Source organism: Kryptolebias marmoratus, linkage group LG2 (assembly GCF_001649575.2).
Source record: "Kryptolebias marmoratus isolate JLee-2015 linkage group LG2, ASM164957v2, whole genome shotgun sequence".
NCBI classification, from domain to species: domain Eukaryota; kingdom Metazoa; phylum Chordata; class Actinopteri; order Cyprinodontiformes; family Rivulidae; genus Kryptolebias; species Kryptolebias marmoratus.
The window spans coordinates 10,508,214-10,533,414 of NC_051431.1; the positions used below are offsets into that span (position 1 = coordinate 10,508,214).

The 25,201-nt window shown below is 37.6% G+C and overlaps 1 protein-coding gene across 9 annotated transcripts in view; it reads right to left on the reverse strand.

The window, feature by feature from the left end:
- Window positions 1-656: 656 nt before the first annotated feature.
- Window positions 657-25,201, reverse strand: part of LOC108240931 (muscleblind-like protein 1) — a 67,098-nt gene continuing 42,553 nt past the window's right edge. For 3 of the 9 annotated variants that reach the window (XM_017424729.3, XM_017424728.3, XM_037974558.1), the window contains exons 3-11: window positions 23,245-23,415; window positions 17,168-17,380; window positions 14,106-14,345; window positions 12,748-12,801; window positions 11,787-11,937; window positions 10,751-10,786; window positions 9,436-9,527; window positions 9,043-9,116; window positions 657-7,738 (exon numbers count right to left, since the gene is read on the reverse strand). In XM_017424729.3, coding sequence (XP_017280218.1) covers window positions 9,060-9,116; window positions 9,436-9,527; window positions 10,751-10,786; window positions 11,787-11,937; window positions 12,748-12,801; window positions 14,106-14,345; window positions 17,168-17,380; window positions 23,245-23,415 — 1,014 coding nt within the window. In that variant the 3' untranslated portion in view covers window positions 657-7,738; window positions 9,043-9,059. The remainder of the gene's footprint in view (window positions 7,739-9,042; window positions 9,117-9,435; window positions 9,528-10,750; window positions 10,787-11,786; window positions 11,938-12,747; window positions 12,802-14,105; window positions 14,346-17,167; window positions 17,381-23,244; window positions 23,416-25,201) is intronic. The other 6 variants (XM_017424730.3, XM_017424734.3, XM_017424733.3 and 3 more) reach the window with 6 other exon arrangements.

The window sequence follows — 25,201 nt, forward strand, 5'->3', positions numbered from 1 at the left end:
GTAAATGTCTTACCTGTTGTAGATAGCTCTTCGAATGACCACAGTTTGGAGAAATAAACTTCAGTTCTGACTTGACTGACAGCTGGTCTGGCTGCTGCCAGTCTCAAAATGTAACAGTGGTTTCTGTAAACACTATTTTATAAACTAAATTGCTGTCATTTTCATTTGACATGGCTGTTTACAAAGACGTTTTTATTTATTCTCAAGAGCAGACAGCAGCAGCAGCACTTTCAGCAGGAATGTCATCTTTTTTTAAAGGCAGTGAAAAGACTTATATATAACAACCAAAAAGGATTCACATGAATGTTTATGAAGTTTTTGAGAATGTACTTGTTTTTAGATGGCATCAATTCACTTTAGTCTTGGCTCCGGTTGAACTAGCTTGTCAATCTGGTCAAAATCAAACATTTCAGTTTCTCCAAACCGAGGTCATTCAAAGAGCTTTCTACAACCTGTAAGATATTAAGAGTTCACAACCTTTCCACAGAACCCCATTTGAGAAGATCTATCATATAAACATTACTAATTGTGCCTTAAATTCTCTACAGAAAGTAAATTGTGTTGAAAAATGGCTGAAGTATTTATTAATTCAGAGAGAAGTTCTGTAAGTTGCATTAAGAAAAGGAAATGACACGTTGAAAAAAAGTCTTCCTCAGTTGTAAATTTTATTTCATTTTTTTTTTTTTACTTCATAACAGCAAGAATATATAGCAACACAGGCCCCGTGAAAAAAAAATTCTCAAAGACTTTTCCTTTAACTACACAGAACCTGCAAAGTTGGGACGGCTCTTTCAAAAGTTCTGTTAACTACACTTCACGCCTTTAATTAGCGCATGATTCTGTAGTTAATAAAACCAAGCAAAACACGTCTCTCGGCTTCAGAAAGCACCACCCGCTTGTCACTTCTTCTCACATTTCATTCTGATGATTAAATTTTATGGCTTTAGACTGTTGCAATCGATACAAATCATTCAGGTGCTTTGAAGACAAACCAGCATGCAGCATAACACATTCTTTCAAGGGGCCTGGGACAGAAAAACAAGCAGAAACAAACTGCAGCAGAAGACAGAATACATCATCTCAGCACTACAAGCAGAAAAAACAAACAACAAATAATAAAAAACAGAGTTCCGTTTACATTATCTCTTAAATATAAGCGTCTGTGCTTGTAAAAAATGAAAATAATGACTGAAAATATCAGGATAAAATTGAATTCTAATGACTTTTTCATCAAACCACACAGCGGTTTTTCAGTCAGTTTTAGGAACCCTGACTAATGGGACTTGTATGGCTTATTAGATAAACATTAGCATTGGCCAAATAGATATTAAAACAATTCAAAATATGTTTGCTTTTATATTATTAGAGAATTTTTTCCTATCACAGTCTGCTATGAATAAACCATGAGATGGCTAAGAACAACATCAGTGTCTGATCCGTACAGTGATGTAAACTTGGCTTCCAGTCAGCTTCACTTTGAACCCAAGTGCACTGAATGCAGCGATAAAACAACGAAGGCCTTATTGAAAATGCAGACCAATATAAAGAAGTGTGAAAGTGAGGGCGAACACCTTATTTTCATTGCTAAAAGAGTAACTTTGCTTTTCATTTTCAGATGTTCAAAGCAATTGCAACAAAATGAAGGAGAATTTGCTTTGACCGAGGACAGTTTCAAGCTGGGGTGAGTAAAGATTCATGGACGAGTTCAGTTCAAGGCCAAACAGCTCAGTACTGATGTGTTGGAAAATCGGTTATGGTAAAAAAAATAGTATTAACAAAACTGCAACCATGACTGAAAGTTTTCTTGACAGTCAAAGCACGAGTGCATGTCTTGTACATAATGTAAATTAGGGTTGTTCAGTTCTGCACAATATCTCATTAGGCCATTGCAGGTCATTTTTTTGATTTTAAATGTAGCCTCTGTTCTTGCATGTAGGGTGCAGAAATATGTCATAGTTTTAATAAATGCATCATCAACAAGCAAAATCTGAAAACATATTCTGTTTTTAGTGGGTTTTTTTCTGCTTTCTGTACTAATTTTTGTGTCCAAACAGTTTAAACTTCAATAAAAATTGTTTTTCTCTTTTTGCAATAAAAAAAAAATTGTGCATATTTTTTTATTGACATCAGATGTTTTAATTATATCGTTAAAAACTTTAATTTATGCAAAAAAACAACAACCCTTAAAGCATATTACATACAGCTAGTAAATAATTGAACCTTATTTTTTTAAGGGTGCATAAAGCTGAGAAGAGGTGAACAACGTTAACTAATTGCTTTTAATTCAGGACATAAGTAAAATTTTGCCTTCATGTGAACTGTATATTTTTTGTGTTTCTGACTTTGCCAGTGATTTATGTGTCTGTCTGGGGATTTGAGTCTGTTTTGGGAATTTCTGGCTAGAATGGCGTACAAAAGTAGGGCGCAGAGGTGAAAATATTGCTGCATTACATTACTGAGTAGAGTTATTTATATTTGCATATGTAAAAAAGGGCTTGCTTGTCAATTTGACAGTACTTAAAAACAAGGTAGGACATAAAAACAGGCACAACAGATTTTTGTAAGTGATGAAAATGACAACAACAAAATGCTCCCATGAGCTTTCTCCCTTTATCCTTGGGTGAAAAAATGTATCAAATTTAATAAGGTAGACATTTCATAAACACAGCTGTTTTGGTTTTTTTGTTATCTAGTAAAAATCTGCTAACTTACTTTACATAATCTTTTGCATTATGGACACTGCAAACATAACGAATGCATTTTTTTTTTAAATGGTAAACGCCATAAAACATCATCCTTGATTCTAAATGTTTTGCACACATACAATAATGGTGAATAGATAATAATGTTCTTTTTATTTTTTTAAATAATGATGTTTTAGATGACTTGAAAAAGCTTTAGTTCAACTACTTAAGAATATTAAGTCTTATTAGTCGGGGTTCCTTTTAAATTCTGTCTGATGTTGAATTACTTTCCGGTTGGGTCAATTTCATCTCCTAGAAGCACAGCTTACATAAACATAAAGAAATTACCTATAGCTATGGTGTTTGTGTTGCATGTATTTTAACTCTCCAAGTGGTGAAACCTTAGTGAGTATAGTCTCTGGAATCTTTTTTTATTATATAAACCACTATTCTATTTTTGTATTTTTATATATATTTTATTCCATTACATTGATAGAATATTGTATACTGTAAATACATCTTTCTGTGTAAATGTTTTCTTATTCAATAGTACTGTGTTGTGATTTTTTTTCGAACAATATACTGTATGTATTGTTTGAACATGCATTCCTCTCCAAGTAAGGTAAAGAGACAGGACGTGTTGTGATTGGTGGGGCCTTTGAGGGCGTGGCCATGAAACACACCTGTCGCGCAGGCAGGTTAAAGCAATATTTCAGATTTATTTTGAAGCAAGGTTCTGTAGAACAGCTATGAACAATTATTGTCTAACCTGTTGAAGACAGCTCTTTGAAGAACCTTAGATTTGAGAAACAGAGTTAAATTCTGACTCATGGATGAGCTGACAGCTATTCTGAGTGAGGCCAAAACCAAAGCAGATCGCCGCCATCCACGTCACACAGTCACATACAGAATTCTGGGATTATTTGCCAGCACAAATTGCGGCGGCAGCAGCTAGTGGTAGCACTTGTGGTGCAGCCTGGTACACGTCTGAAAGAGTCAATCTGCTGAAAGAATCATGTAAATAAAACTGATGGCTGCGTAAAAGTTTATGAAACTGCATTCATATCAACCGCAACAACATTCTTAATAAATTGTCTGAATTGAGGTCAAAGAGCTATCTACAGCAGGTAAGATGTTAACTGTTTATACGTCTTCTAAAGATCCCCACTTCCAAAGATCTGAACAATCCCTTTAAGAGACCAAACAAACCCAGTCAGGCTCTTGCACTGGAGGGTAGTGGACGCCTCCTCCGGAAGGTTACCTGGCAAACTACAAGCTGCTGACAAAAAAGAAGAGCAACACTTGGCCTTTTTTCTGAAAGGGGTAGGAGAGTGAGAACTCAGTGCCCTTTAAATGCAAGCAATTTTGTTCAGCCTTTCAAAAGAATTATTTTTGTTGTCCTAGCAAAATTCCTTGTCATTATAGACATTATTTTTTTTATTCAAAATAAGATCTCAATATACATGATTCTCTCTTTTTTGACTATGTACAGAAGTGCAAAAAAGTCAACCTTCATCACCTGTATCTCTTCAGTATTTCCCACCCCACCCTTGTTGTTTGCAGTTGGCAAAGTTAGAGATGAGTGCAGAGTCTCAGTTCCCTACTCACCACGTTCACCTTCACCCTGCCAGCAACGCCCATAAAAGTGATTAAATATGCAGCTTGTTTTCCAACATGGCCCGATTTCCAGGGAGAGTAGAAATATTAAAACAATAGTTATTATTTGAAATGGATACAGTAGAAAATAACATCTTTACTCTAAACATCTAAGAATTATATTTTTATAATAGCTTTTTTTTCTTATAGGACTAGTTACAAACCTTACAATCATTAAAATATTATTCAGGTATTGGCGGTAGTTGCCACAGTGACAACTCAGCCTCTCTGTTCTATTGTTTCATTACTGTTAGATACTCATATAAAACATCTTTGTTCAAAGAACACAAAAAAGACTAGAGAAATGAACAATATGCATACAGTTCAACAATATGCATAACGTAGAAAATATTGAGTGTACAATCATAACCATACTAAAAGTAACATAACATGGAATTTCAAGAAACTGTGGATGAAGAACACACAAACACACACTGTACCTTATATTCATTATTGTAAAGATAAATATCATAAGCAAACTAAAAAAAAAACAAAGAACTAATATCAAAGTATTTTCCAAACAAAATAAAATCAAACGCTCCTTGTTCAGGAAAGAAAAAACCGAAACCGAAATGTAAAGAAAACACTGACACAAAAATGACAATCACATAGTGCTCCATGAGTGTTAATATGGCGTGAATTAGGCAGCCGTATGGTTTAAAATGGCATGTTGCATTGTGCTGACCCGATGGTACATTCTAAGGCTTTGGATGAGTAATACAATCGTTTATTATTTTTCCCACTTTAACCTGTACTATCCACAAATTATTGAATCCACCAATCAAGAGCACTCAGAACACGACAGAAACAAAGAGTTCGAGAGATCTACTCTACACACCCAAACCTTCTCTGGGCATTAGTAAAATTCAGCCCCTCTAGACTACCCATAACACCTATTAACAGTGACACAAAAAAACTTTGGCTATCTGAAAAAACAGTTCTCAGGTATTAAACAGATACTTTTTAAATATGTTGAACTATATATACACTACACTAAATCTTCTCAGACAACCTGCCTTAAAATATGCATAACCATACAAACAAAACACTATTCATGCCTTGCCAATCACATCTCCGTCAGCAGTTCCTTTGCAGATTTTCAGTTTGATCTCACAGCAGTTTAGAAACAGACTGATCACCCTGTGGCTAGGCATGGGTCAGTTTTAAGATGAACCACAGTGTCAAAACTACTGGAATGATCTGTCATGCTGTTCCTCTGGTTTTAAGATTTTTTATGAAATGACATTTTAATTCGACCTCACAGCAGCTTAAACTCAGACTGATCATCTCATGACTAGGCATGGGCCGGTTTTAAGGTGTACTATGGTTTTAAAAGTCGGGTTGTCTAAACTACCAAAGTTTTCTGTCATGCTGTTCCTATGATTTTGTTTTTTTTTTTTGTTTAATGACATAGTTCCACAGCAGTTTAGATTCAAACTGATCACCCTCTGCATAGGCCAGTTTTAAAAGTCACAGTGTCAAAACTACCAACGTTATTTGTTATGCTGTTCCTCCCTACATTTTGAATTTTTTTTTTAATTCAATGACATTACAGTTTGATCTCAGAGCAGTTTAGAGTCAGACTGATCATCCTGTGGCTTGACATGAGCTGGTTTCCGGTTTAAGGTATACCACAGTTTTAATAAGTCACAGTTTAAAACTTTCTGTCATACCAATCGAACTTTTATATTTTTTAAAAGGTTTTTTAATGATATGTCACAAACAGTACAAGGCTTTCTCTAGTGGTGTACTGAATAGACACCCTTTCCTCCACATTGTTTGCTGAGAGCTTTAAGTCAGCTGCTTAGAATGGCTAAAGGAGTAGAAACCATCTGTTTTTCCCCGGGTCATTTGTAAATTCTTTTAGGGAGAAAAACACAAACTGTTATTGCTTGACTATCAAAGGAGGGCCACATTTAGCTGGTATTATTTCTATATTTTTGCTTACACCCTTGTGCACATGGAGCTGTTTTATCATTTACTGATAGATGTTCCTTCTTGAGGCATTTTCAGCTTAAATCAGTTGACTGTCCTGATTTCAGATGCGATTTTGAAATCATTTCCAGTTTTTACAACAAAACTAGGATTTCTAGGTCAAAATAATCGAGAAAACAAGTTTTGATGTCATGAAATAATATATATAATTTCATGAAAATTAATTTCTAAAGGTATTCATTATGTCTTTTGTCTCTACATTGCAGCACTGGAATATTATTTTAGCAGCAGCAGGGATAGAAGTAGTATATTTGTTTTTTAATTTGAATTTTATTTATTACTGCAAGACTGTAAAACCGTGGTATTTTTGCTCAAGGTTTTAATCCCATTGGAATCTCAATCATACCAGCCCATGCCCACCTGTGGCTACAAAGCTCTTCATCATCCCATCCTCATCACAGATAGAGTATTTGGTCTCTCACAAAGGCCAAAAACTCCCACACAACTTGTGACTTTTTATCATAGACAGCTCTCGGTTAGTACAGATCCAGTCATTTCATGTCTAAACAACTGACATCAACAACAAAGTTAAAGAAAACAGTACAGATAAGCTATTCAATCAGTAGGAGAATTTGGGGACCTTTATCTAATTTTAGTGGTGCTAATGGGAAACACAGGTCATGAGGTTGGACAATACATGCTGTCCAAGAAAGAACATGCACCTATTAAAGGGAATTGTTGAGTTTAACACTTGTAAAACTGGTTGAATACCGTTCATGTATATTTTTTGTTGGCTGTATGGCACTTTACAGGGATGTCTGCAAGGTTAGAGACATGTGCTTAAGACACAGAAAGATAGGCTACAAAGGTTTGAAAGACACCTCACAGACATTCAGTTGCTATTTTGCTTCTGAGTACACTCAGGTAAATTCCCTTATCACTGTTAAAATAAAACAAAGAAATCAGTGTGCATGCATATGATTCAGTCAGATTATTATTATTTTTTTTGTTTGTCTGTTTTTTTTTACCTCAACTGAAATACAAGGTGCACCTCTGTGTAAACAAATGGACACATTTAGGTCAAAGACCAACAACCAATGAAAAAACAAACTACACAACTCATGATTCTTGGTCAATGGATGTACCAATTCAGTCGGCTTTCCTGGCGACTGCTTAACACATTTATCTTTCGCTGACATTCAAAATGTGTCTGGTGAATAAAGGTTAGTTGCCTCTGCAGAACAAAAGGCAGTCTTTAATGCAATGACGCTTCTTTTCTGTTGTTGTGTGATACTGTGCATGAACTTCACATGAAAACCTTTCGGACAAACTGTTCCTCCTCTGTTAACATGCAGATATATTCCAAACCAGTTCAAATTTGGTTTTCCGTTCCTCTCTTGATCTCATTTCCATGAGGGATGACTGCTAATCTTGTACTCAACACCAGCATGCTCCAGTTTAACCTGCAGTTCACAAAATGCAACAAATTAGATGCGATAGAAAAGGTCAGACTCTGTAAAACATTTGGTTGACATTGTGTGTGTTTCTTTATTCATTTATTTATTTATTTTATTTGGTGTGGTAAAATCAGTGATAATTCAATCATCAGACAATGACATTGATAACAGACAACTAAACAAACCGCTAATTATTATGTTTCCAGTCAGAATATTGACTGTAACCACCCAGGCAAGTTGTGCAGTGAAGTATGAAATTTTAGAAAATAAAACAAGAAGGAATTCTAATGAATTATTGATGATATAACACTGTGAAAATTATTATTTTTTTCATTATTTTAGGCAAACAGAATATAAGCAGAACTTTCATTACATAACACAAAGGAGGGCTGGAGTTTGCGGATCATTTATTCTGCTTTTATTGTGCAACCATAAACTGATTAATGCTTTGACACTATTGTGTCTTCATCAGACTTAAGATCCTGACTTTTGAAAACTGATCAGTAACATTTAGCTCTCCTTTGTATTTTAGAAGGTTGTTGCCCTTCAGCTGTGTAGCACTCATTATACTCTTCTATCCTAAGCAAGACCTAATAAGACCTACTGGGACAATCGAGGGCTTCAGCGTCTTGCCCAAACAGACTTCAACAAATGGCAAATTGGGGATTTACCCTTTATATTCCAAATGGTAGATAAGCACGGCACTCTACCACTGAACCAAAACTGAGTCCTAGTCCTTGAGGAATATTTTGTTTGACCCTTAGCAAAATGTTTCACAAACCAGTGGACAGATTTAAATGAAACTTTCAGAAAGTAACCATTGGATGTACATTTACAACTGATTAAGTAACTTGGAGGCATCTCCATCACATACTCTGAGTGCTAACAGGCATGCTAAGTGGCAGGCAAAATGCATGTTTTAAGAAATGCAATTTTAAAATTTTGTTTTGCATGTGTTTATTTTTAAAAAAGGTCACTTGCAGTGACTCAGTATGATCACTTTGTTCTTCTTGTTTAGTTCATCTTTTTAGGAAACCCTGAACTTAATTTTATCTAATCTGGTATTCATATTCATCTTAGGTTTGTACTCAAAAGGCCTGTCAAACAACATGGTGAACGCTACCCACAATACAATATGCTGTGATGTAATTGCTCAATACAGATACATTTTCTAATCTATCTTTCAGCAAATATTTTTAGTATTCTGCAATAGTCAACAGCCTAAATAAACATTTTATTTAGATTAAAACTTTTGATGAGTAGGATACTGCATTGTGTATGTGTGATGCAGGAACAGGGGCTGTACATACTGTTCTGACTGAGATTCCTACATCTGGGTCACATACTTGTGACTAGTCAGATGGTCTGCAGATATTATTGGAATCTGATTGAGAGGAGAAAAGAGAAACAGAGTGGGTCATAATGAAGACAGAGAGAAATAAACAGATGGATCAGATGACACAAGGACAAAGAGCGCTTAATAAATAAACTAATAATAAATAAAACCGATAATAAAGATAACCATGGCGATCATGTGTGTAATCACCAATGGCCAGGCTAACTAACAAAGATCAGAAATGGGCCTTGTTCTCATTTCATGCATTTTTCATTAAGAGCCACGGCAATGTAATTAGCAAAGACATAAAAGTCTGATTTGAAACCAGATGTGAGAAAGAGTGAAAGGAGGCAGTAGAGGAGCAAACCTGATTGGCTGTTGCTGTTGCAAAGGGAACACTTGTGGCAGATGTGGTGGCTGCAGACACAGTGGCTGGAGAAGCACCGTGCATCATGGGCACTTGAGGAAAAGATCACACAGGCAGTTGAGAAGGAGAAGATTTAAAGCTTTACAGGTTTTTCACTTCATTTTCATGTCTGTATGTATATAGAATGCTAATAAACATGAGAGCAGTTTTTAGTTTGTAAAAGTTTGAAGGCTGTTGGTCTGTTTTTTTTAAATATATATATATATATATATATATATATATATATATATATATATATATATATATATNTTATATCAAATACACCACAGCAGCCAATGAATAAACGTTTTATATATATATATATATATAATTCATTTTCCCTATTTGCTGAGGATCACTAGGTGGAGCTTTGGATGCATACTATCATGAGTGAGTTACCACTTATTGTAACAGGAAACTTTTCAAACTGTCAGAGGACACCGCATAACCCAAAGAAAGCCCACTTTGGCACATGGGCAACAAACAAACAGAATGGCCCCAGTAAACATTTGCACAAGTAAACTCCTGGCTTTGTGGCGGCAGTGTTAATGACCACACCACCAAACTGTCTGCTGTTCCAACCAGATTATCAATTTGAGTAAAAAAAAAAAAAAAAAAACCCAGACAGGACAGCTGTGGAGGTGAAAAAATAACAAGAATAAATTTCAGAGGGAATATTTAAAAATGAGGTCCTGTGATTAATTGGTGACCTATTCATAGCTTCTTATGACAGCTGAAATAGGCTTCAGATCCTCAACAACCTTGAACAGGAGGAAGTACAAAATAAATAAGTGAAGGGTAGCTAAATGCTAAGAAAGGTTTGTGAAAATAACTACATACATATTGTAGCAACAGCAATCTCTTCTACTGTTTTTGCTACAAATAATAACTACTCATGTTTATATTGCTTATATAACCAGACAGTTAAATGAGATGCTCCAGAGGTTAGAGAGCCTGAGATGGAGATATAATGAAGCTGGGGATTTTGCACTGCAACAAGCATTAGGTTACTGACAAACCTGTGGCAGAGCTAAAAGGAGGAACATTCTGTATCTCAAAGATGCACTGATGGCTACAGTAAAATAAAGCCTCCTGATGGAAGTACAAAACTAAATTCAATGATAAGATTTGCAGTTTTATCGGACATAAAGAGGTCAAATGTGCCGTTTTAATTAAGTCTAATTTTGCCAAGTGAAAAATGTGCTTTTATTATATGGTGAGTCAAACAAGACAGAAGAAACTACAAAGATAGTCATTAAGGAAAGCTTGCACCTACCAACACTTGTTGCAGGTGTCATGCACAATATCGAGCCTGCCCATCATGCATTGCAGCAGGGATTGGAGTGAATGAGAGGTGGAGGGAAAAACAAAATCAAAAAGAGTGTTACAGAGTTAGACAAAACTGAATTTTGACCTGGATATAAACAAATGATCCTCCACATAATTTAACTTACTTGATACATTAACTTTTGTTAATATTGATGATCAGAGATAATAACTCAAGCAATAGTCAGACTTGTTCATCTGATCCAATAAATGCAAATTAAATACAAGATGTGGCCTCATTCCCCTTCAGCCGCAGAGCAGCTGTTTGCACCATGAAACATTTGAATGACCTCCTTTTTGAGTCCCCTAAGTGTCTTGTAGTGACCTGACAGCCCAATAGAGTGAGACATATGAGGAACTGCAGGGAATCGATGGCAGGCTATTCTTAGGATGTCAGATGAGAATATTGGCCACAGTGTAAGATGACTCTGCAGTGCCCTAAGAAGACTACTTCAAATAAGCTGTTCGTGTTTATGTGTCTTTGAGCATCGTATATATGCACATATCCATACACCAGGGGGGTAATTCTCACTCTGTATGAAGAGGATGCATCCTGCTAACTTCTGAAATGACACTTTAAGAGTTCCCAACAGATCTTTTCCCAAAAAATCTTTTCTATCAAATGTTGACATCTGTTCCTTATCTGGTTTAACATGCACACCCTTTGGCTGCCCTAATTATTTGATGGGTGGTGCTTGATGGGACTGCAGGACTGTTTTTATCACACTATGACTTGTGAAGATGATATGTTAAAGACTTGGATTTGTACAAAACAGTCCCTAGAACAGATCCCTGAGAAAAAACTTCAATTTATGCTGCTACTGCTACCAAACCTACATCCATGCTGTACATACAATCCACTGCGTGCACGTTTCACATAAAAAAAGGACATTCAGCCATTCTCTGTGATAGCAAAACATTACCAAGCTGAGTGAAAAACATGTAACAGGCAGTACTGGATGGGTTGAAGAAGAACAAGATCTTACCTGATGGTATGAAGGCAGCCTGCTGCTGAAACTGCATGTTGGCCAGGGCCTGTTGGTACTGGAATACACCAGCGTTGAACATAGAGTTGGCACCGTTGGCTTTTTCAAGTGCAGGTCTCTTTGGTAAAGGAGGCAAGACAGGAGGGAGCCCCTGATAAGGGGACAACACCAACATAAAGGATGGGGGTGAGAGGAAAACAAAAAGATGGCACCAGTGACATTCACAACAGAGAGAACAATAAATCCCATTAGGACACAAATCCTCCCTTCAATAATGCTTCTACAGATAACAGTGAACCACATTATTGTCAGAGCTGCAAACTGAAGCTAGCTGACAAAACAGGACCTCTGTCTAGCTAGACACAGCAATAACAATCCATAGTGTAATTGTAAAATACAATACTCTATAATTTTCATAGCTACAGTATGTAAATGACTTGTTTTGCAGAATAAAGCCTGACTCCTTTAAAAAGAACTTTGATAAACTTTTGATGAACTTTTAACCCTGATAATAAAAGATGAACTGATTGTTGGACCATTAATAGAGCTGATGTAGTTAGAGAAAGCTGCACTTCCAGCTCCATGATAATAATACACTATAAGCGATTTTACCATTGTCATGACACCTCTTCAACAATTACTCATGCAATATGGGAAAGGCCGAAACCATGCAAAGACTACCATACAGTATGTTATTAGACAATAAAATATTGCCTATGAATCATTTTGAAGAATCACATAAGGTGATGAACTGAATGAGTTTCTCATTTAAATCAGTCTCATATTTTAGAATCTGGTGTCTTAAAATCAGTATTCCAAAGGAAGCTTCATAATTTTTTTTCTGTAATCCAGTCATCACCTCTAAGTGTTTCCTCAGTTTAGTTAATTAATTACATAGTTCACAAGTATATGTATCACACCACGGCTACATGCCAAGCTAAAAGGTGAAAGGTCATAGTACCAGGTCAAAAGTTGCGTCGAGGGGTCGCTTCAGTGATTTGACAGCCGACTGAGTCTTAATTAGCAGGCAGCGAGCACATGATGGCAATGGGCCAATGGGTTCAAGCGCAATAACATAAACCAGCAAGCGGAGGTGCATCATGGGGGCAGCAGTGCAGTGTGGGTTGAAAAACAAACAAACAAAACAAAGAAACAAAAAAAAACAAAAACAAAATCATTGGAATGCAATATACACCACTTACAAGACTAGGGCATGCACATAGGGTTACTGAAAAGAATTCTGGTGCTTGACGCCATTATTATGAGGAAAATTAGAGGAAAATTCAGTTTCATTAATTATAACTTCAGTTTAAACAGTGCTCTGGTCCAGGAAGGAAGATTAGTCATGTAGCCACATGTATTCAGTTCAATTAAAGTAGTTCTTCTATAAACAAAATGCTATGATAGCATGCTAACCTGATTGACCAAAGACTACTTTTGAGCTTTTGGGAGGAAGAGTTAGCTTTTCTGAGCCTGCAATAAACCCATCTGTTTTCCAGATATCAAAGCCAAGATTTCCTGCTATGATCACTGGTCTTTGTTTGATATTAGATGTTGAGCTTTAGACTTAGGTAAAACACTGTAATGAGAAATAAAGACAACCAAAAGAACTAAACAATACATACTGGCTTTGAGTAGGGGTTAACTAGCATTAACTGGTTTGCCTTAACTACATTCAGCATGTCTTTATATCTGTAGCCTCGTTCCTAAATTGGTTTGATGACCATTATTTCTTGCTTTCAATACATGCTAGCTTTGTAACAGAGTCGCTGGCTAGCAATAAAAACGACAAATCTTGTCTCCACTTTTATAGTTAGGATGAAGATTTTATAATATTCCTAGTTTAGCTTTGTTAAATAATCTCATTTAAAAGGGTTACCCAGGATCAAGCTAATCCTCCTTTCTGGATTACCTGCTCCACAATGTCATCTACAGCACTTAGCTGAGCAAAACCTTAATGTGTCCCTAGAGAGACAAATCACTGCATTGCAGGAAAAAGATTAAACTCAACAGTGGTCTCTACACAGTTGTCTTCTCAGCAAAAAAAAAAAAAAAATTAGTGCAGGCTAAATATTGACTGTGAACAGCAAATTACACAACTAACAAAGCAGCAAAACAAGCAAAAAGGAGGAGCAGAAGGCTCAGTCATACTTGCATGGATACTACAGCCTGCTGCTATGAAAGCCCACTGACTATCTAGTAAGTCAAAGCTAAAAAGAGTAAGTACAATGGAGACTTGAATGTGTGATATTTTATTTGTTTAAGATGGCTCGTTGCTGGAGCTGGTCGTGGTGGTGTAATCTGTGGACAGATACCTACCAAGGCCGCAGCTGCTGCAGCCTGGTTGACTTGGTGTTGGGCTGCTTTGATTTTGGCCTGCAGGTGAGCTGGAGGGTGAAAGTATTTGCACTTCTCCCTCGAACAGCGGCCCTTTATGTAGTCCATGCACACAGTGACTGTGTTGTCATTGGTGTCAATCATAGTGCTGTCTGCCGGGTGGGCAAAGCGACAGTCGTTCTCCCCACGTGTGCAGTTACCTCGCTGATATTCCCGGCATACCTGGGTCACAAACAGAATGGTAAGAAACTGACCCTGAACCCGACACACACATTTGCTTCCACGGCTACACATAAACACTGAACTTAGACACAAATAATTAAGTTACTGTTCACTTTACTTCACATTTAATGAACGACTCAATCTGTTGAATCATTCCAGAACCTAACAACTACTGCACCAGACAGAGCCAACCAATCTTCATGACAGATTTGGCCATTACTGCTAAATTGATAAGCCGAACAGATTTTAACTAGCATTTACAGTTTCATCAATCACACAACATGAATCCATTATTTAAATAAATGAGCGCGGTTGTTGTCTTTTATGAGTCAGACAGAAGGGGGCAGCACCTGCATGAACAGTAGCAAGCTGAGGAGGAAAGTAATTGCTTCAGTATGATTGTATTGTTTAAGTGAGGCTCACGGGAAATAAGAGGCTGGTTACCCTCAAGGGAGGCTTTAGCTGATGCAATAATCAGTACACACATAATAAATAACACAAATACACTCACAATCTGGGTACACATCATTAATGAGGCAGCATTTTTTCCCCCCACAAGACCAAATCTGACCCTAAAGAAGAACTTCCAACATCCACTTGTAATTTCATGTTGAGTTGCACTGACATATCAGCTACTGCGACAGAACATGCCATTTAGCCAGCAGGTCCTTTTACTGGTCTCACTGTCTTCATGCAAAATCTGATTTGAAGAGAAACAGCTGCTAGACAAAAAAACCATCAACGCTGTTACCTACACACAATCTCTGCACCTGACTCGACAGCCGATCAGCCACCATCACCGATCAGCATGAGGAACAGGCTGGGACTATCTCTCAACCTGTCTTTCTTTAGGTATGCATTCACAAACAAACATGAAGCCACACGTGAACATATTTATTTCCCACAGCTGCTTCCCATACTACCGATGCTAGTAGCCTTTTTTTTCCTTCTTCTTTTTAAGAGAGAGACTGCATTGTTGTCAGGCAGATGTTAGTGAGTTGGGTGAGGGAGGGAGAAAGAACAGAAGATATTAGCGTGGTTGATGAATAAAGAGAAAAGGACTGACAGATGGGGATGGAGGAGACGGAGGTGAGCGTGGCTGACAAAAAATTAGACAAGCAAGACAAGATTAAATGGCGGCAATTAAATGTTCAGGGCTGCAGGTGTGCACCCCTGCACATTTCTTAACAGTTATACATTAGCAGAAGTTAAACCAGTAAAAGTAATTCACTGGACAAACAACCAAAGGGGCCTTTTAACCATGTTTCTGTCTCCATGGCAACTTGTCCCTTTGGGACATTTACATCACCATGGCTGCAGATAAAGCAACATGTGATTGAACGCATGCAGAGATGTTACAGCTTGCTGTAGATAACTAAAAAAACAAACAAACAAATGGAACAGAAGATATTTCTAAATGAAACAGTCAGCAGGATTGTCTTCTAAAATAGGAACCTCTGTCAGCTTCGAGAAAGCGGTCCATAACTTATCAACTGACTGGTCTGTGTGTCAGTCCACAGAATTCCTGCTATGTTTACTTTGAACGACACACACTACAAACTAAAATATGAGAGGCACTTCTCTTTGAGATATTTCAAGCAAACTTTGTTCCAAAATGGAGGGGGGAAGAGATGTGATTTAACTTTTCCAAATAAAGACCGTTAATCACGAGGCTTGAGTGGACAAACAACCGTTGAGCAGATTATTGTTGCATTAGGTTCATAAATATTTCACATTCTCTACTTGCCTTCAAGACTTTGATTCCAAATGCCCAATCTTTGGACCACTTTTTTATTCCTCAGTTTGAATCAAGAAACACTTCTAACAACCTCTTGCCAGCAATTATTTCCAAACACTACTTCCTCTATGAAATCCAATCACTGCTGTTTCCTTTGTTCCTGTTGTCTTTTTTTTTTTGTCTGCGCTTGCCCCAACCCTCCTCTGATGACCACAACAGGTCTGCAAATTGATTTCCGATCTCCCCCACTTCCATTTCTCTTTCCCGTCATTGACCCATTCTCTCGCGCTGCATGTTGTTCCCTCATTCACCACATCTAGTGACTTACTCAGCCTCACCCCCATTAATTACCCAGCGACCAAACATTACAAGTTAAATGTAACCTCCCCAACGTTCTCACACGCCTCCTGCCTGCCTCCAACGATTTCCCCATTACTCCGCTGCAAGTGTTTCCCGAGCGCAGCTACATAATGGATGAGACTGACTTACTGTCCAATTAGCAAGCAAGAGGAGGGGGCACGCATCAGGTTTCAAATGAATATTGTTGTCATAGAAGAAAGAAAAGACAAAAAAAGCATCTGTTTTTAATAAAACAACTAGAATTTGTGCCAAACCATGTTGTTTCCTGCTTGTTAATGAAAGTGACATGGGTAATGTTGGTAGAGCAATAATCTCATTACTGTCATGCTCTCTTTGCTTATGTCTTGGTAATGACTGAGTTATGCTAATGATATGTAGTTGCTGTGACAGAAACGGTATACCAAACACATAATTAAAATCTACAAACAGAAACCGTTGAGGCAGGACTTCCTAAGCCATGCTTTTAATATTCAAATTGACACACTCCTCATTTCAAAGCAGTCTGTCTGTGCTGCTATGAAAAGGGATCTGGAGGAGGAAGGGGATGCAGCATTTACTGGAAGTTTGTAATTCATTTTTTTTTGTAAATATGTGACTTAATTTAAACTGACAAAATATTTATGCATAGTGTTGATCTGTGTGATCAACAGTATGATATTTTTTTATCCTTTATTTCTTTCTTTCTTTTGTGGTCATTAGCTATGTGTGCAAATGTGTTTCTCACCTCCAGTCTGTCTGTCCTCATGAGTTTCTGTGCAGCAGCAGCAGCAGGTACAGGAACGCTGGGGTTGCTGGTGACCAGTACAGGTGCACTGGGCAAGATGTCAGCAGGCATCAGGCCAGGCGACACGGGGCCAAGGTAGGGGTTAAACGCAGCGGCTGCTGCTGCAGCAGCATTGGCATTGGTGGCAAGGCTGGGTGTGACTGAAAACATGGGCTGCAGAGCACAAGCACATTAAAAGTTGGTCAAAATTCAACCCCCAAAATGAACTCACAATAATGACTTACACAAAGAAACAATTAGTATTTTTTTTTTTGTAGTTGGATTCTGTGGAAAGGTTATGAACAAATTTGGCGATAGCTTTCTAAATGACCAGTTTAAAGAAATAATTTGACTGGATTAAGAAGCTAAGAGAAAGTGGATTGCTGCTGTCTTTGGGCAACTCCAGTGTTAAGAAAATTGATAACCGTTCACGTGAAAGCTATTTTATAAACTTTGGGAAAATTTTCACAAACAACTGTAACTTTGGATGTTTGGTACTGCCTTATGTTTCTGTATCAAAAAAGTCCTTTCCAACAAAACCCTTTCAAGATGAGCCTGAGATGCCATCTTCCCATTACAATGTCACTTCGGAAAAAAAGACTTTGGGAATTGAAGTCAGCCTGCTATCGTTACACCTCTGATCCACTAAGCAATGTAGTAACAGAGCTGTAACTGTTGATATATTAAAGGCCAAACCAGCATTGTGTCTTGTTGTGTCATGTAGTGATGACAGACAGCTCGACCAGCTGCCTGCTGGATTAAGAACAGGAGATGTCCGACACACATTTCATGCACTGTGTTCCATGTCAATGCTGCTGAGTTACATGGCCCCACGATGCCGGCTTTAATTAATGAAAGCTCACTTCATCACAGGATGTGGCTGGCTCACTTTATGTGAAGGCAGCCTAAAAAAGGGCTCGTCTTTGCAATCATACTGCAAGGCTTGTACTTTTCTCTGCCAACTCCACAATTTTTTTTTTTGTAATATGTGTTTTACTTAGATTATTTTTAATATTAGACCTCACACCTTAACCATCTTCAATGTAAATAATGAGACGCCTATGTGGATAACTGCAGTGCTGCAATGCAAAGCTGACTGTTGAAGGTTTGCAAAAAAGTGGTTTTGTTAATTTATATAAAATTTGTTAGAGTGGAGTTGTTTTAAAATGGCAGAAATCCACATTGGTTTCAGCCCTGCTCAGACTAGCTAAGACCTGCAGATTAGCTTGCCTGTCCTCTCAAAAATAATTGCTATTTCTTCAAAATGAAGATGTTCAAAGAGCTATCTAAAACAGGTAAAATATTGACTGTTCGAAAACCAAACTATTTTTTTTAATGATTGAAATAACAGTTGATTGAGAAAAAATATTGCATGCAGTTTTCTTCAGCAAAGAAAAGAAACCAGCTGTGGCTGTGGAGAGACAGCGGATGGCAAAAATAGACCATTAGCAGCCTAACACGTGGAAAACCAATATATCTTTATTCATGGTTGCTTGACTTCTGCTTGTACTAATAGTAAAACGAGAGCTTTCGTTAGTATGCTGTGTCACCTCCTCTCTTTCATCAGACACAATCATGCGCTTCATATACAAGAGATCACACAAACAACAGCAGTAATGATGAGAGATGTCAAACTGTGCATCCGTGCTACGTGGGAGACATTTCACTGCCTGTTTGTGCTGCACTGGACTTTAACAGGGGAAAACATCCACCTTACATCTTCTTCTGCAGATCTCCAAAAGGGAGGCTGAAGCGTGTATAAGCTGACATAGCGGACTGCAAGTTTTCCTTGCACGTTCCCGACCTCAGCCCCAGACTGAGAGTTGTCTCTTGAGCCCCCGCCAAGACGACAAAGTGAGTAATAGAGCAGCCTGAACGGGACAGCTACATTCCTCTGAAGACCTCCTCACTGCTCTGTTTTGTAAAGTATTTTCAAAAATGTGGTTTTGAACATTGTAATTTCTCTCCCGTTCTTTAAAAGTGAAACATCTGAAGAATTATTCAAATTGCTCCAAAAAAGGCACATTTAGTGGCTCAGATATCAATTTGAGTAATTTGTAGCTCAAGGTTGAGATTGGAGAGACATGATGTCATTGAAAACTCTCACACAGTCAGATGATTTTAACAATGCAGTGATATCATGCTGTAAAAAGTTGTGACCTCGCTTCAGGCCTTTTTGGGAATCGCTGTTTACTTGATTTGTTTCTACAGTACGGCAACAAATTCAAAAGTGTTAAACAGAGTGTGAGTTTTGTTAGAGTCTTAAATCTAATTTCCCATTTGGATAACAAATGATCTCTCAACACATTTTCCGCCAGTAATTTGTTTTGACATTCATAGTAATGTGATACAGTTTAGTGCAAATTTTGATTTTACAACTCAATTCTGTTGTAACAAGCTTATTCTGTAATGGCCCTGAGTTAAAACAGAATATTGTTACATAAATAAAAAAACAACAACAAACTAAACAAGAAGGGGCTAAAACTGACTGAATTTATTTATTTAAAAGTATAAAGCGTAAGGACAAACTCAGATTGGAAGATTTTGCGATTTGCAGATGAAAAGCATGTATTCTTCTTTTTTTTCTAGCATCAAAATGTGTCTAATTTTGCATTAGCACTGCAGTCTTCATGGATTCATTGCTCTTATTTTCATAAAGTGTCTAAACCAAATATTACACTAATTACCATTTATGAAGTTCTTTTTTTTTGTACATGAATAAATGAAGTAATACAGAACTGTAACTGTATAATGTGAAGTGTCTGCCGTTGATGACTCTAATAAAAAGTTATATGAACACCATCATTCACAGCCAGACGCACTGGACCCCTATTGCCTCACTCCTCTGTACAGTTCCATGCGTGAAATGAAAGCACTCCTTTTTACACACATGTGGGATGAGGGACAGATGTAGGAGAGTAGCAGAAAAAAAACTAATCCAGAAAGCAGAGACGAAGGCAGGAAACTAAATACACTAGGAAGGGATAGAGGAGGAAGGTCTCATTTTTGAAAGAGGCTTCTACCCAGAGACATCTTTTGTTCCCTTTAAATACAACATGCTCTTTTTTTTAACTTTTCTTTGTAGGCCAGGTCTAAAGGTCTGCTGTCGTCCTATCACCTTCACTTTACTCTGCCCCTTTATCTCCTCCTGCCTCCCTTTCTTCTGCTGCTGTGTCCTTCTCTGTCAGCCTGTTTCCCCCCTGCTCTCTTTACTTTACTTTCTCCCTGTGACACAAACAGAAAGGATGGGCTCAGCAGCTCCAAAAAGATCTTTCGCTTTTTCAAATCCTGCGATGAATTGTTCTTCTCACTGAACCTTTCAGCTGTTTCTCAGATATAGCGGACAAGCATTGGATAGGTGCACATTTGAATAAATGCATCCGGACGTGAACACTTTTTTCCGTTTTATAGTTTCTTCCATGTGCTTTTTGCAATCAAACTACTTTTGCATACTTTGAGCATTTTTAACCAATCAAATATGAAAATGTTTGGCTCAGACTTTTAGTATTTGTGACTTTTATACTTCTAAATCATTTAACTTTATTTACAAAAAAGATCCCCATGGAAAATATTGAGTTCACATTAGTTCCTTCAAAAATACTGCTCTCTAAAATTGAATTCAACTTACTCTTGCTTTATTTTTGTCCTTTTATGCTCCTTATAGTTTTTAGTTATTGTGTTGCTAACTTTAGATTTTAGCTACTGTGTTGCTGATTTTAACTTTAACTATGCAATTAAAATTTCACTCTTCAATAACTTTCAGCAGGGATGTAAGAGCAGAAAATGCAGTTTCTCTGTTTATCGTTTTTCTCAATTAAAAATAGAGGACAGAGGAGAAGGCAGGAGAATGATTTCAGGACTGACCACCAAGTGTCAGAAATTTGATGAAGTCTTAGAAACAATCTTTGGGCACCCTTACAAGCGCATCACGATAATGTGATTCTTTAATGTTGACTGTAATTAGCTCCTACCCTTGAGAGGTATTGTCTTTGGTTTGGACTTTGAATAAAAGGAGAAAAAAAAATAATAATTGTAGTTAGTTTGTTCAAGTATCCATGATATTGTACGGAGCTCAGTGAATGCCAGATGCAGAAATAAAAACAGAGGTCAGGAAAATTTGTTCCTTCAGTTTAAATAATAATTTGTTCAGATTTAGGAGTAGATTAAATGGAGAAACCGAGGTCAGCATAACACTGGCTGGAGACCAATATAACAATTTTAGACTATATTCATTACCATAATTAGTACTGACACTAACATGACACAAGACACGTGTACCAAAAATGCATGTCTCCGGTTAAATCAAAAACATGCACATCGTAATGTAGCAATTTTTTTATACTTGGGTTTTCATACTTTGTAAAAATTCTCGAGTTCTCATCTAACAGTCAAATCCACATAGACACAAATATTATTTGTTCACTTCACAGTACAAAGAGCTATGATTACAAAAGGTTGTAGCATTGTCCACGTTTTGGTTGTTGTAGCAGGGTGTTAAAGCTTGTGCTTTAACAGCAGTTTATTTAGAAGTTATTGATCCCAGGAGGAAAAATTTGTCCAACTTTCCTTTTTCACTGAACTCAAATAATGCTCGATTTATTTTCTCTCACAGATTGAAGTCTGAGAAGCTGAGCTCTGTACATTTGGATGAACTGTGAAATATATTTAGGCTATGTTCACACTGCAGGCAAATGCAACCCAATTCCGATTTTTTTCCCCCTACGTGACACATATTGGAATTTTTCCATGGCAATGTGAACGTGACGAATCCAGTCTTTACACCCAGGTCTTTTCCGTATGTAGTACTAAGCTGGATCTAGCTGATATTTTTAAAAGCAGTGTGAACGTTTATGTCGCATTTCATCTGACTTTTAGGTCGGATGAAAGGACTGAGGTCCCTCACATCAAAGTCCCACCACTCTTGGCTCCGACTCTTCATCCACACATGCCTCTGCACAGAGGTAGCAGCCACAACTCCAAATAAGGTCAGTGTTAGTATTTGTGTTCTTTTTCTTCTTCGTCTTCTTTTATCTTTTACCAATTGGATGTACAGTGGGCCCAGATTGGACAGCAACATCAAAATCAATACATGCATGCTAACAATCGCAGCGTCCATATTTACATTTGTGAACTTAGCGTGCGGAGTGTGATGTCATATCTTCTTATGTGCATGTGGGCCATTTTGTGAACTGGAAACTGTTCCCACTGCAGTCTGATGGAGGTTGCATTTAAAATGACCATGCAAAACAAACAAAAATAAAAGATTTGAGCAATAATTCTGAATTGAGCGTTAAGAGCTGCAGTGTGAACGTAGCCTTAGTCTCCTTACTGTTGTCAAGAGGCCTGACTGAAATCTGTTAAGATCAAGAGCCTTTTTTAATCAAAACTGCGACTCTGCCTCTAGTTTGTCATAACACTGATGTTTTTTTCAATTTATCAAGCAGATCTGGATCAAACTCAAAGGTTTTCCCTCTATTAAACAAGACAGCACATTGTTGGCAGGAGGCAATATTGTAGAATATAACTCAAATGGCTTTACCAAACAGAGTCATGATCACTAACAATAAAAAAAAACTGTGCGATGAGGACACAAACAAAATTTTCTTTTGACCAAAAATGGTAGAAAATGGAAAAAGTTGTGCAGTTTTGTTTAAATTGGGTACATAGTGATTATTCTTTTATCAAGGTGAACTAGTTTACTTTCTAGAATTGAAATAACCGAATTAGTCATGCAAGCAAAATGTAGAAAAGTAAAAAAAAAATATTTGCAACAGCTGTTATCACCAGCTGGATTTGGAAAATAGCAAAAACTTTACATGACTGTGAAAATGTGTTTTGCAAAGTTTTTTTTATTGTTGTTTTGTTGATGGTTCCATCCACTTTTTCTAAAGTGCAACTTCAAAATGCTTAAACATGTATCAAATTAAAAAAAAAAAAGGAAGAACTGAATTGTCCTCAAATCAACAACTCTAGACATTTATTGTGTGAATATTAAAACCTCATAATCTGGAAGTGCCTTGTACTCTTGAACTACTCACCACCGGTTGTAACTGTGTGCCAGGGATCATGGCGTTGGCGAGCTGCATTTGCTGTGCCAGCATTGCCATGTTTTTCTGCTGAATGAGGTTGTTCCTGCCGTTGATCTCCAGCTGCGTCTTTAGGTGAGGAGGAGGATGCAGGTACTTGCAGTTCTCCCTAGAACAGCGGCCCTGATGAAGTGGAAGTGCAGGACAAAGTGGAAGAAGTCAGGAAGGAGGAAGAGTGGGAAGATAAAGGGAGAAAAGTGGTGGATTAGAATACTTTTTTTTTTAAAATTAACTGCAGTCTAATGTAAAGAAGTAATGAGGCTTGACTCAAGTTGTTGCACTTCTATTTAGAGTGAGCTGACCTTAGATGCCTTACATCTGGGCCTGCCAGCCCTACTGTTGTAAAGAATCAAATAAGTTTACACCCTTGACACACAAACACACACACACACACTTTTCTGGCCTACAACACAGAAAACGTTTTCTTGCTTTACTACAGAAATATATGACACAGAAATAGAATTTAAATTTGACCAGAGTGGGGTCAAGACCAAAGTAAGTTATTGGATAATTATTACTAAATTATGTTTTTAAAATATTTATTATACATTTATTATATTGATTTATTGTTTGACCGGATCACAAATACTATGAGAAAATATCTTAAAGATTCAAAAAAAGATTTTAAATTTTAGAACATCCAAAAGATGAAGTATATCTCTTTGCAGTTATGTAAGATGTGAAATCAAACAGGAAGAAAAAGAAAACAGAAAAAAATACTCGCTATGCTTTATTGATTTATTTCCAAAGAAGAATTATATCAGAAATCTTGTTATCCCACCTTTGAGGCCAACTGACTTGATGCTGGATGTTTTACAAAAACTGCATGAATGACCATCAATTGCCTCCAAAATGAACCAAATGAGTTATGTGTCAATATTTGAAATCATTTCAGGAAGAAACAGGCTGGAGAACTGACGCTGGATCGATACATGATTGGAGACTTCTGTGCCAGTAGCAAACATTCAGACATTATCGTGATCAAATATTATGCTAGTGTCTATAGACAGAGAAGAGTGTGCGTATGTGTGGGGTGTGTGTGTGTGTGTGTGTGTGTGTCTGGGCGCTTGCTGCTGTGGGTGATTATATTCATCCAGCAGCCGGCAGCCTGAGGGGAAGAGGACAGAGTGTAATTTACACTCTCATAATGCCTGCTCCTTCAAACACCCCCTAAGATAGGTGTAATATCTTAGATGTCTCCTCCTCTTTTCTTTACTCCCCCCTCTCTTGTTATTCCCTTCCTTTCACTTCAATCGCTCTGACACCCTGAGCTCCCTATGCTCCTCATCCTAACTACAGAGCAGTGGAGTGGTGTGATCTGTGTATGTTCATGGATAAAATGTGCGGAACACCAGTGCTGCTGCTTTCTCCTCTTTGCCAACCTCATCAAAATGCATCCTCTGTCCACTCTTTACCATTACTGCTTTCTATAAATCTATTTCCAAAAAGGATTTGGGAGCAGCTCTGTGATAACGCCACAGTGCCACCTCTCATGAGGAATTAAAGGCTGGCTGTCATACTCCTGCTTATCTCAGTGAGATTACCTGCTGCTCACTGCGACCCACTATAACACCTGCTTTCACAGCCTAACACATACAGCCTCCAATTCTTCTTTCATTCCTCACACTCTCTCTCTCTCTCTCTCTCTGTACACCTTGGATTTCCTCTTGCAGGCCGTTCTGCCTGGCTACAGCGGCGGAGACAGTGCATTGGAGAGCTGCAGCATGTCAACAGTATTTCCAACATTTTCATTGGCTGGGAGCTGAAAGGAATAGTATTCGCAGCCTGCCTCCTGGCCTAGAGGCACACATTAACAGCACTCTGAGCCTGGCTCATCCCTGTGTGGCTGTGATTATTGATCAGAGCTAATTGGTTAATGTCTTTTGATTTTCAGAGTACATTCCCCCTG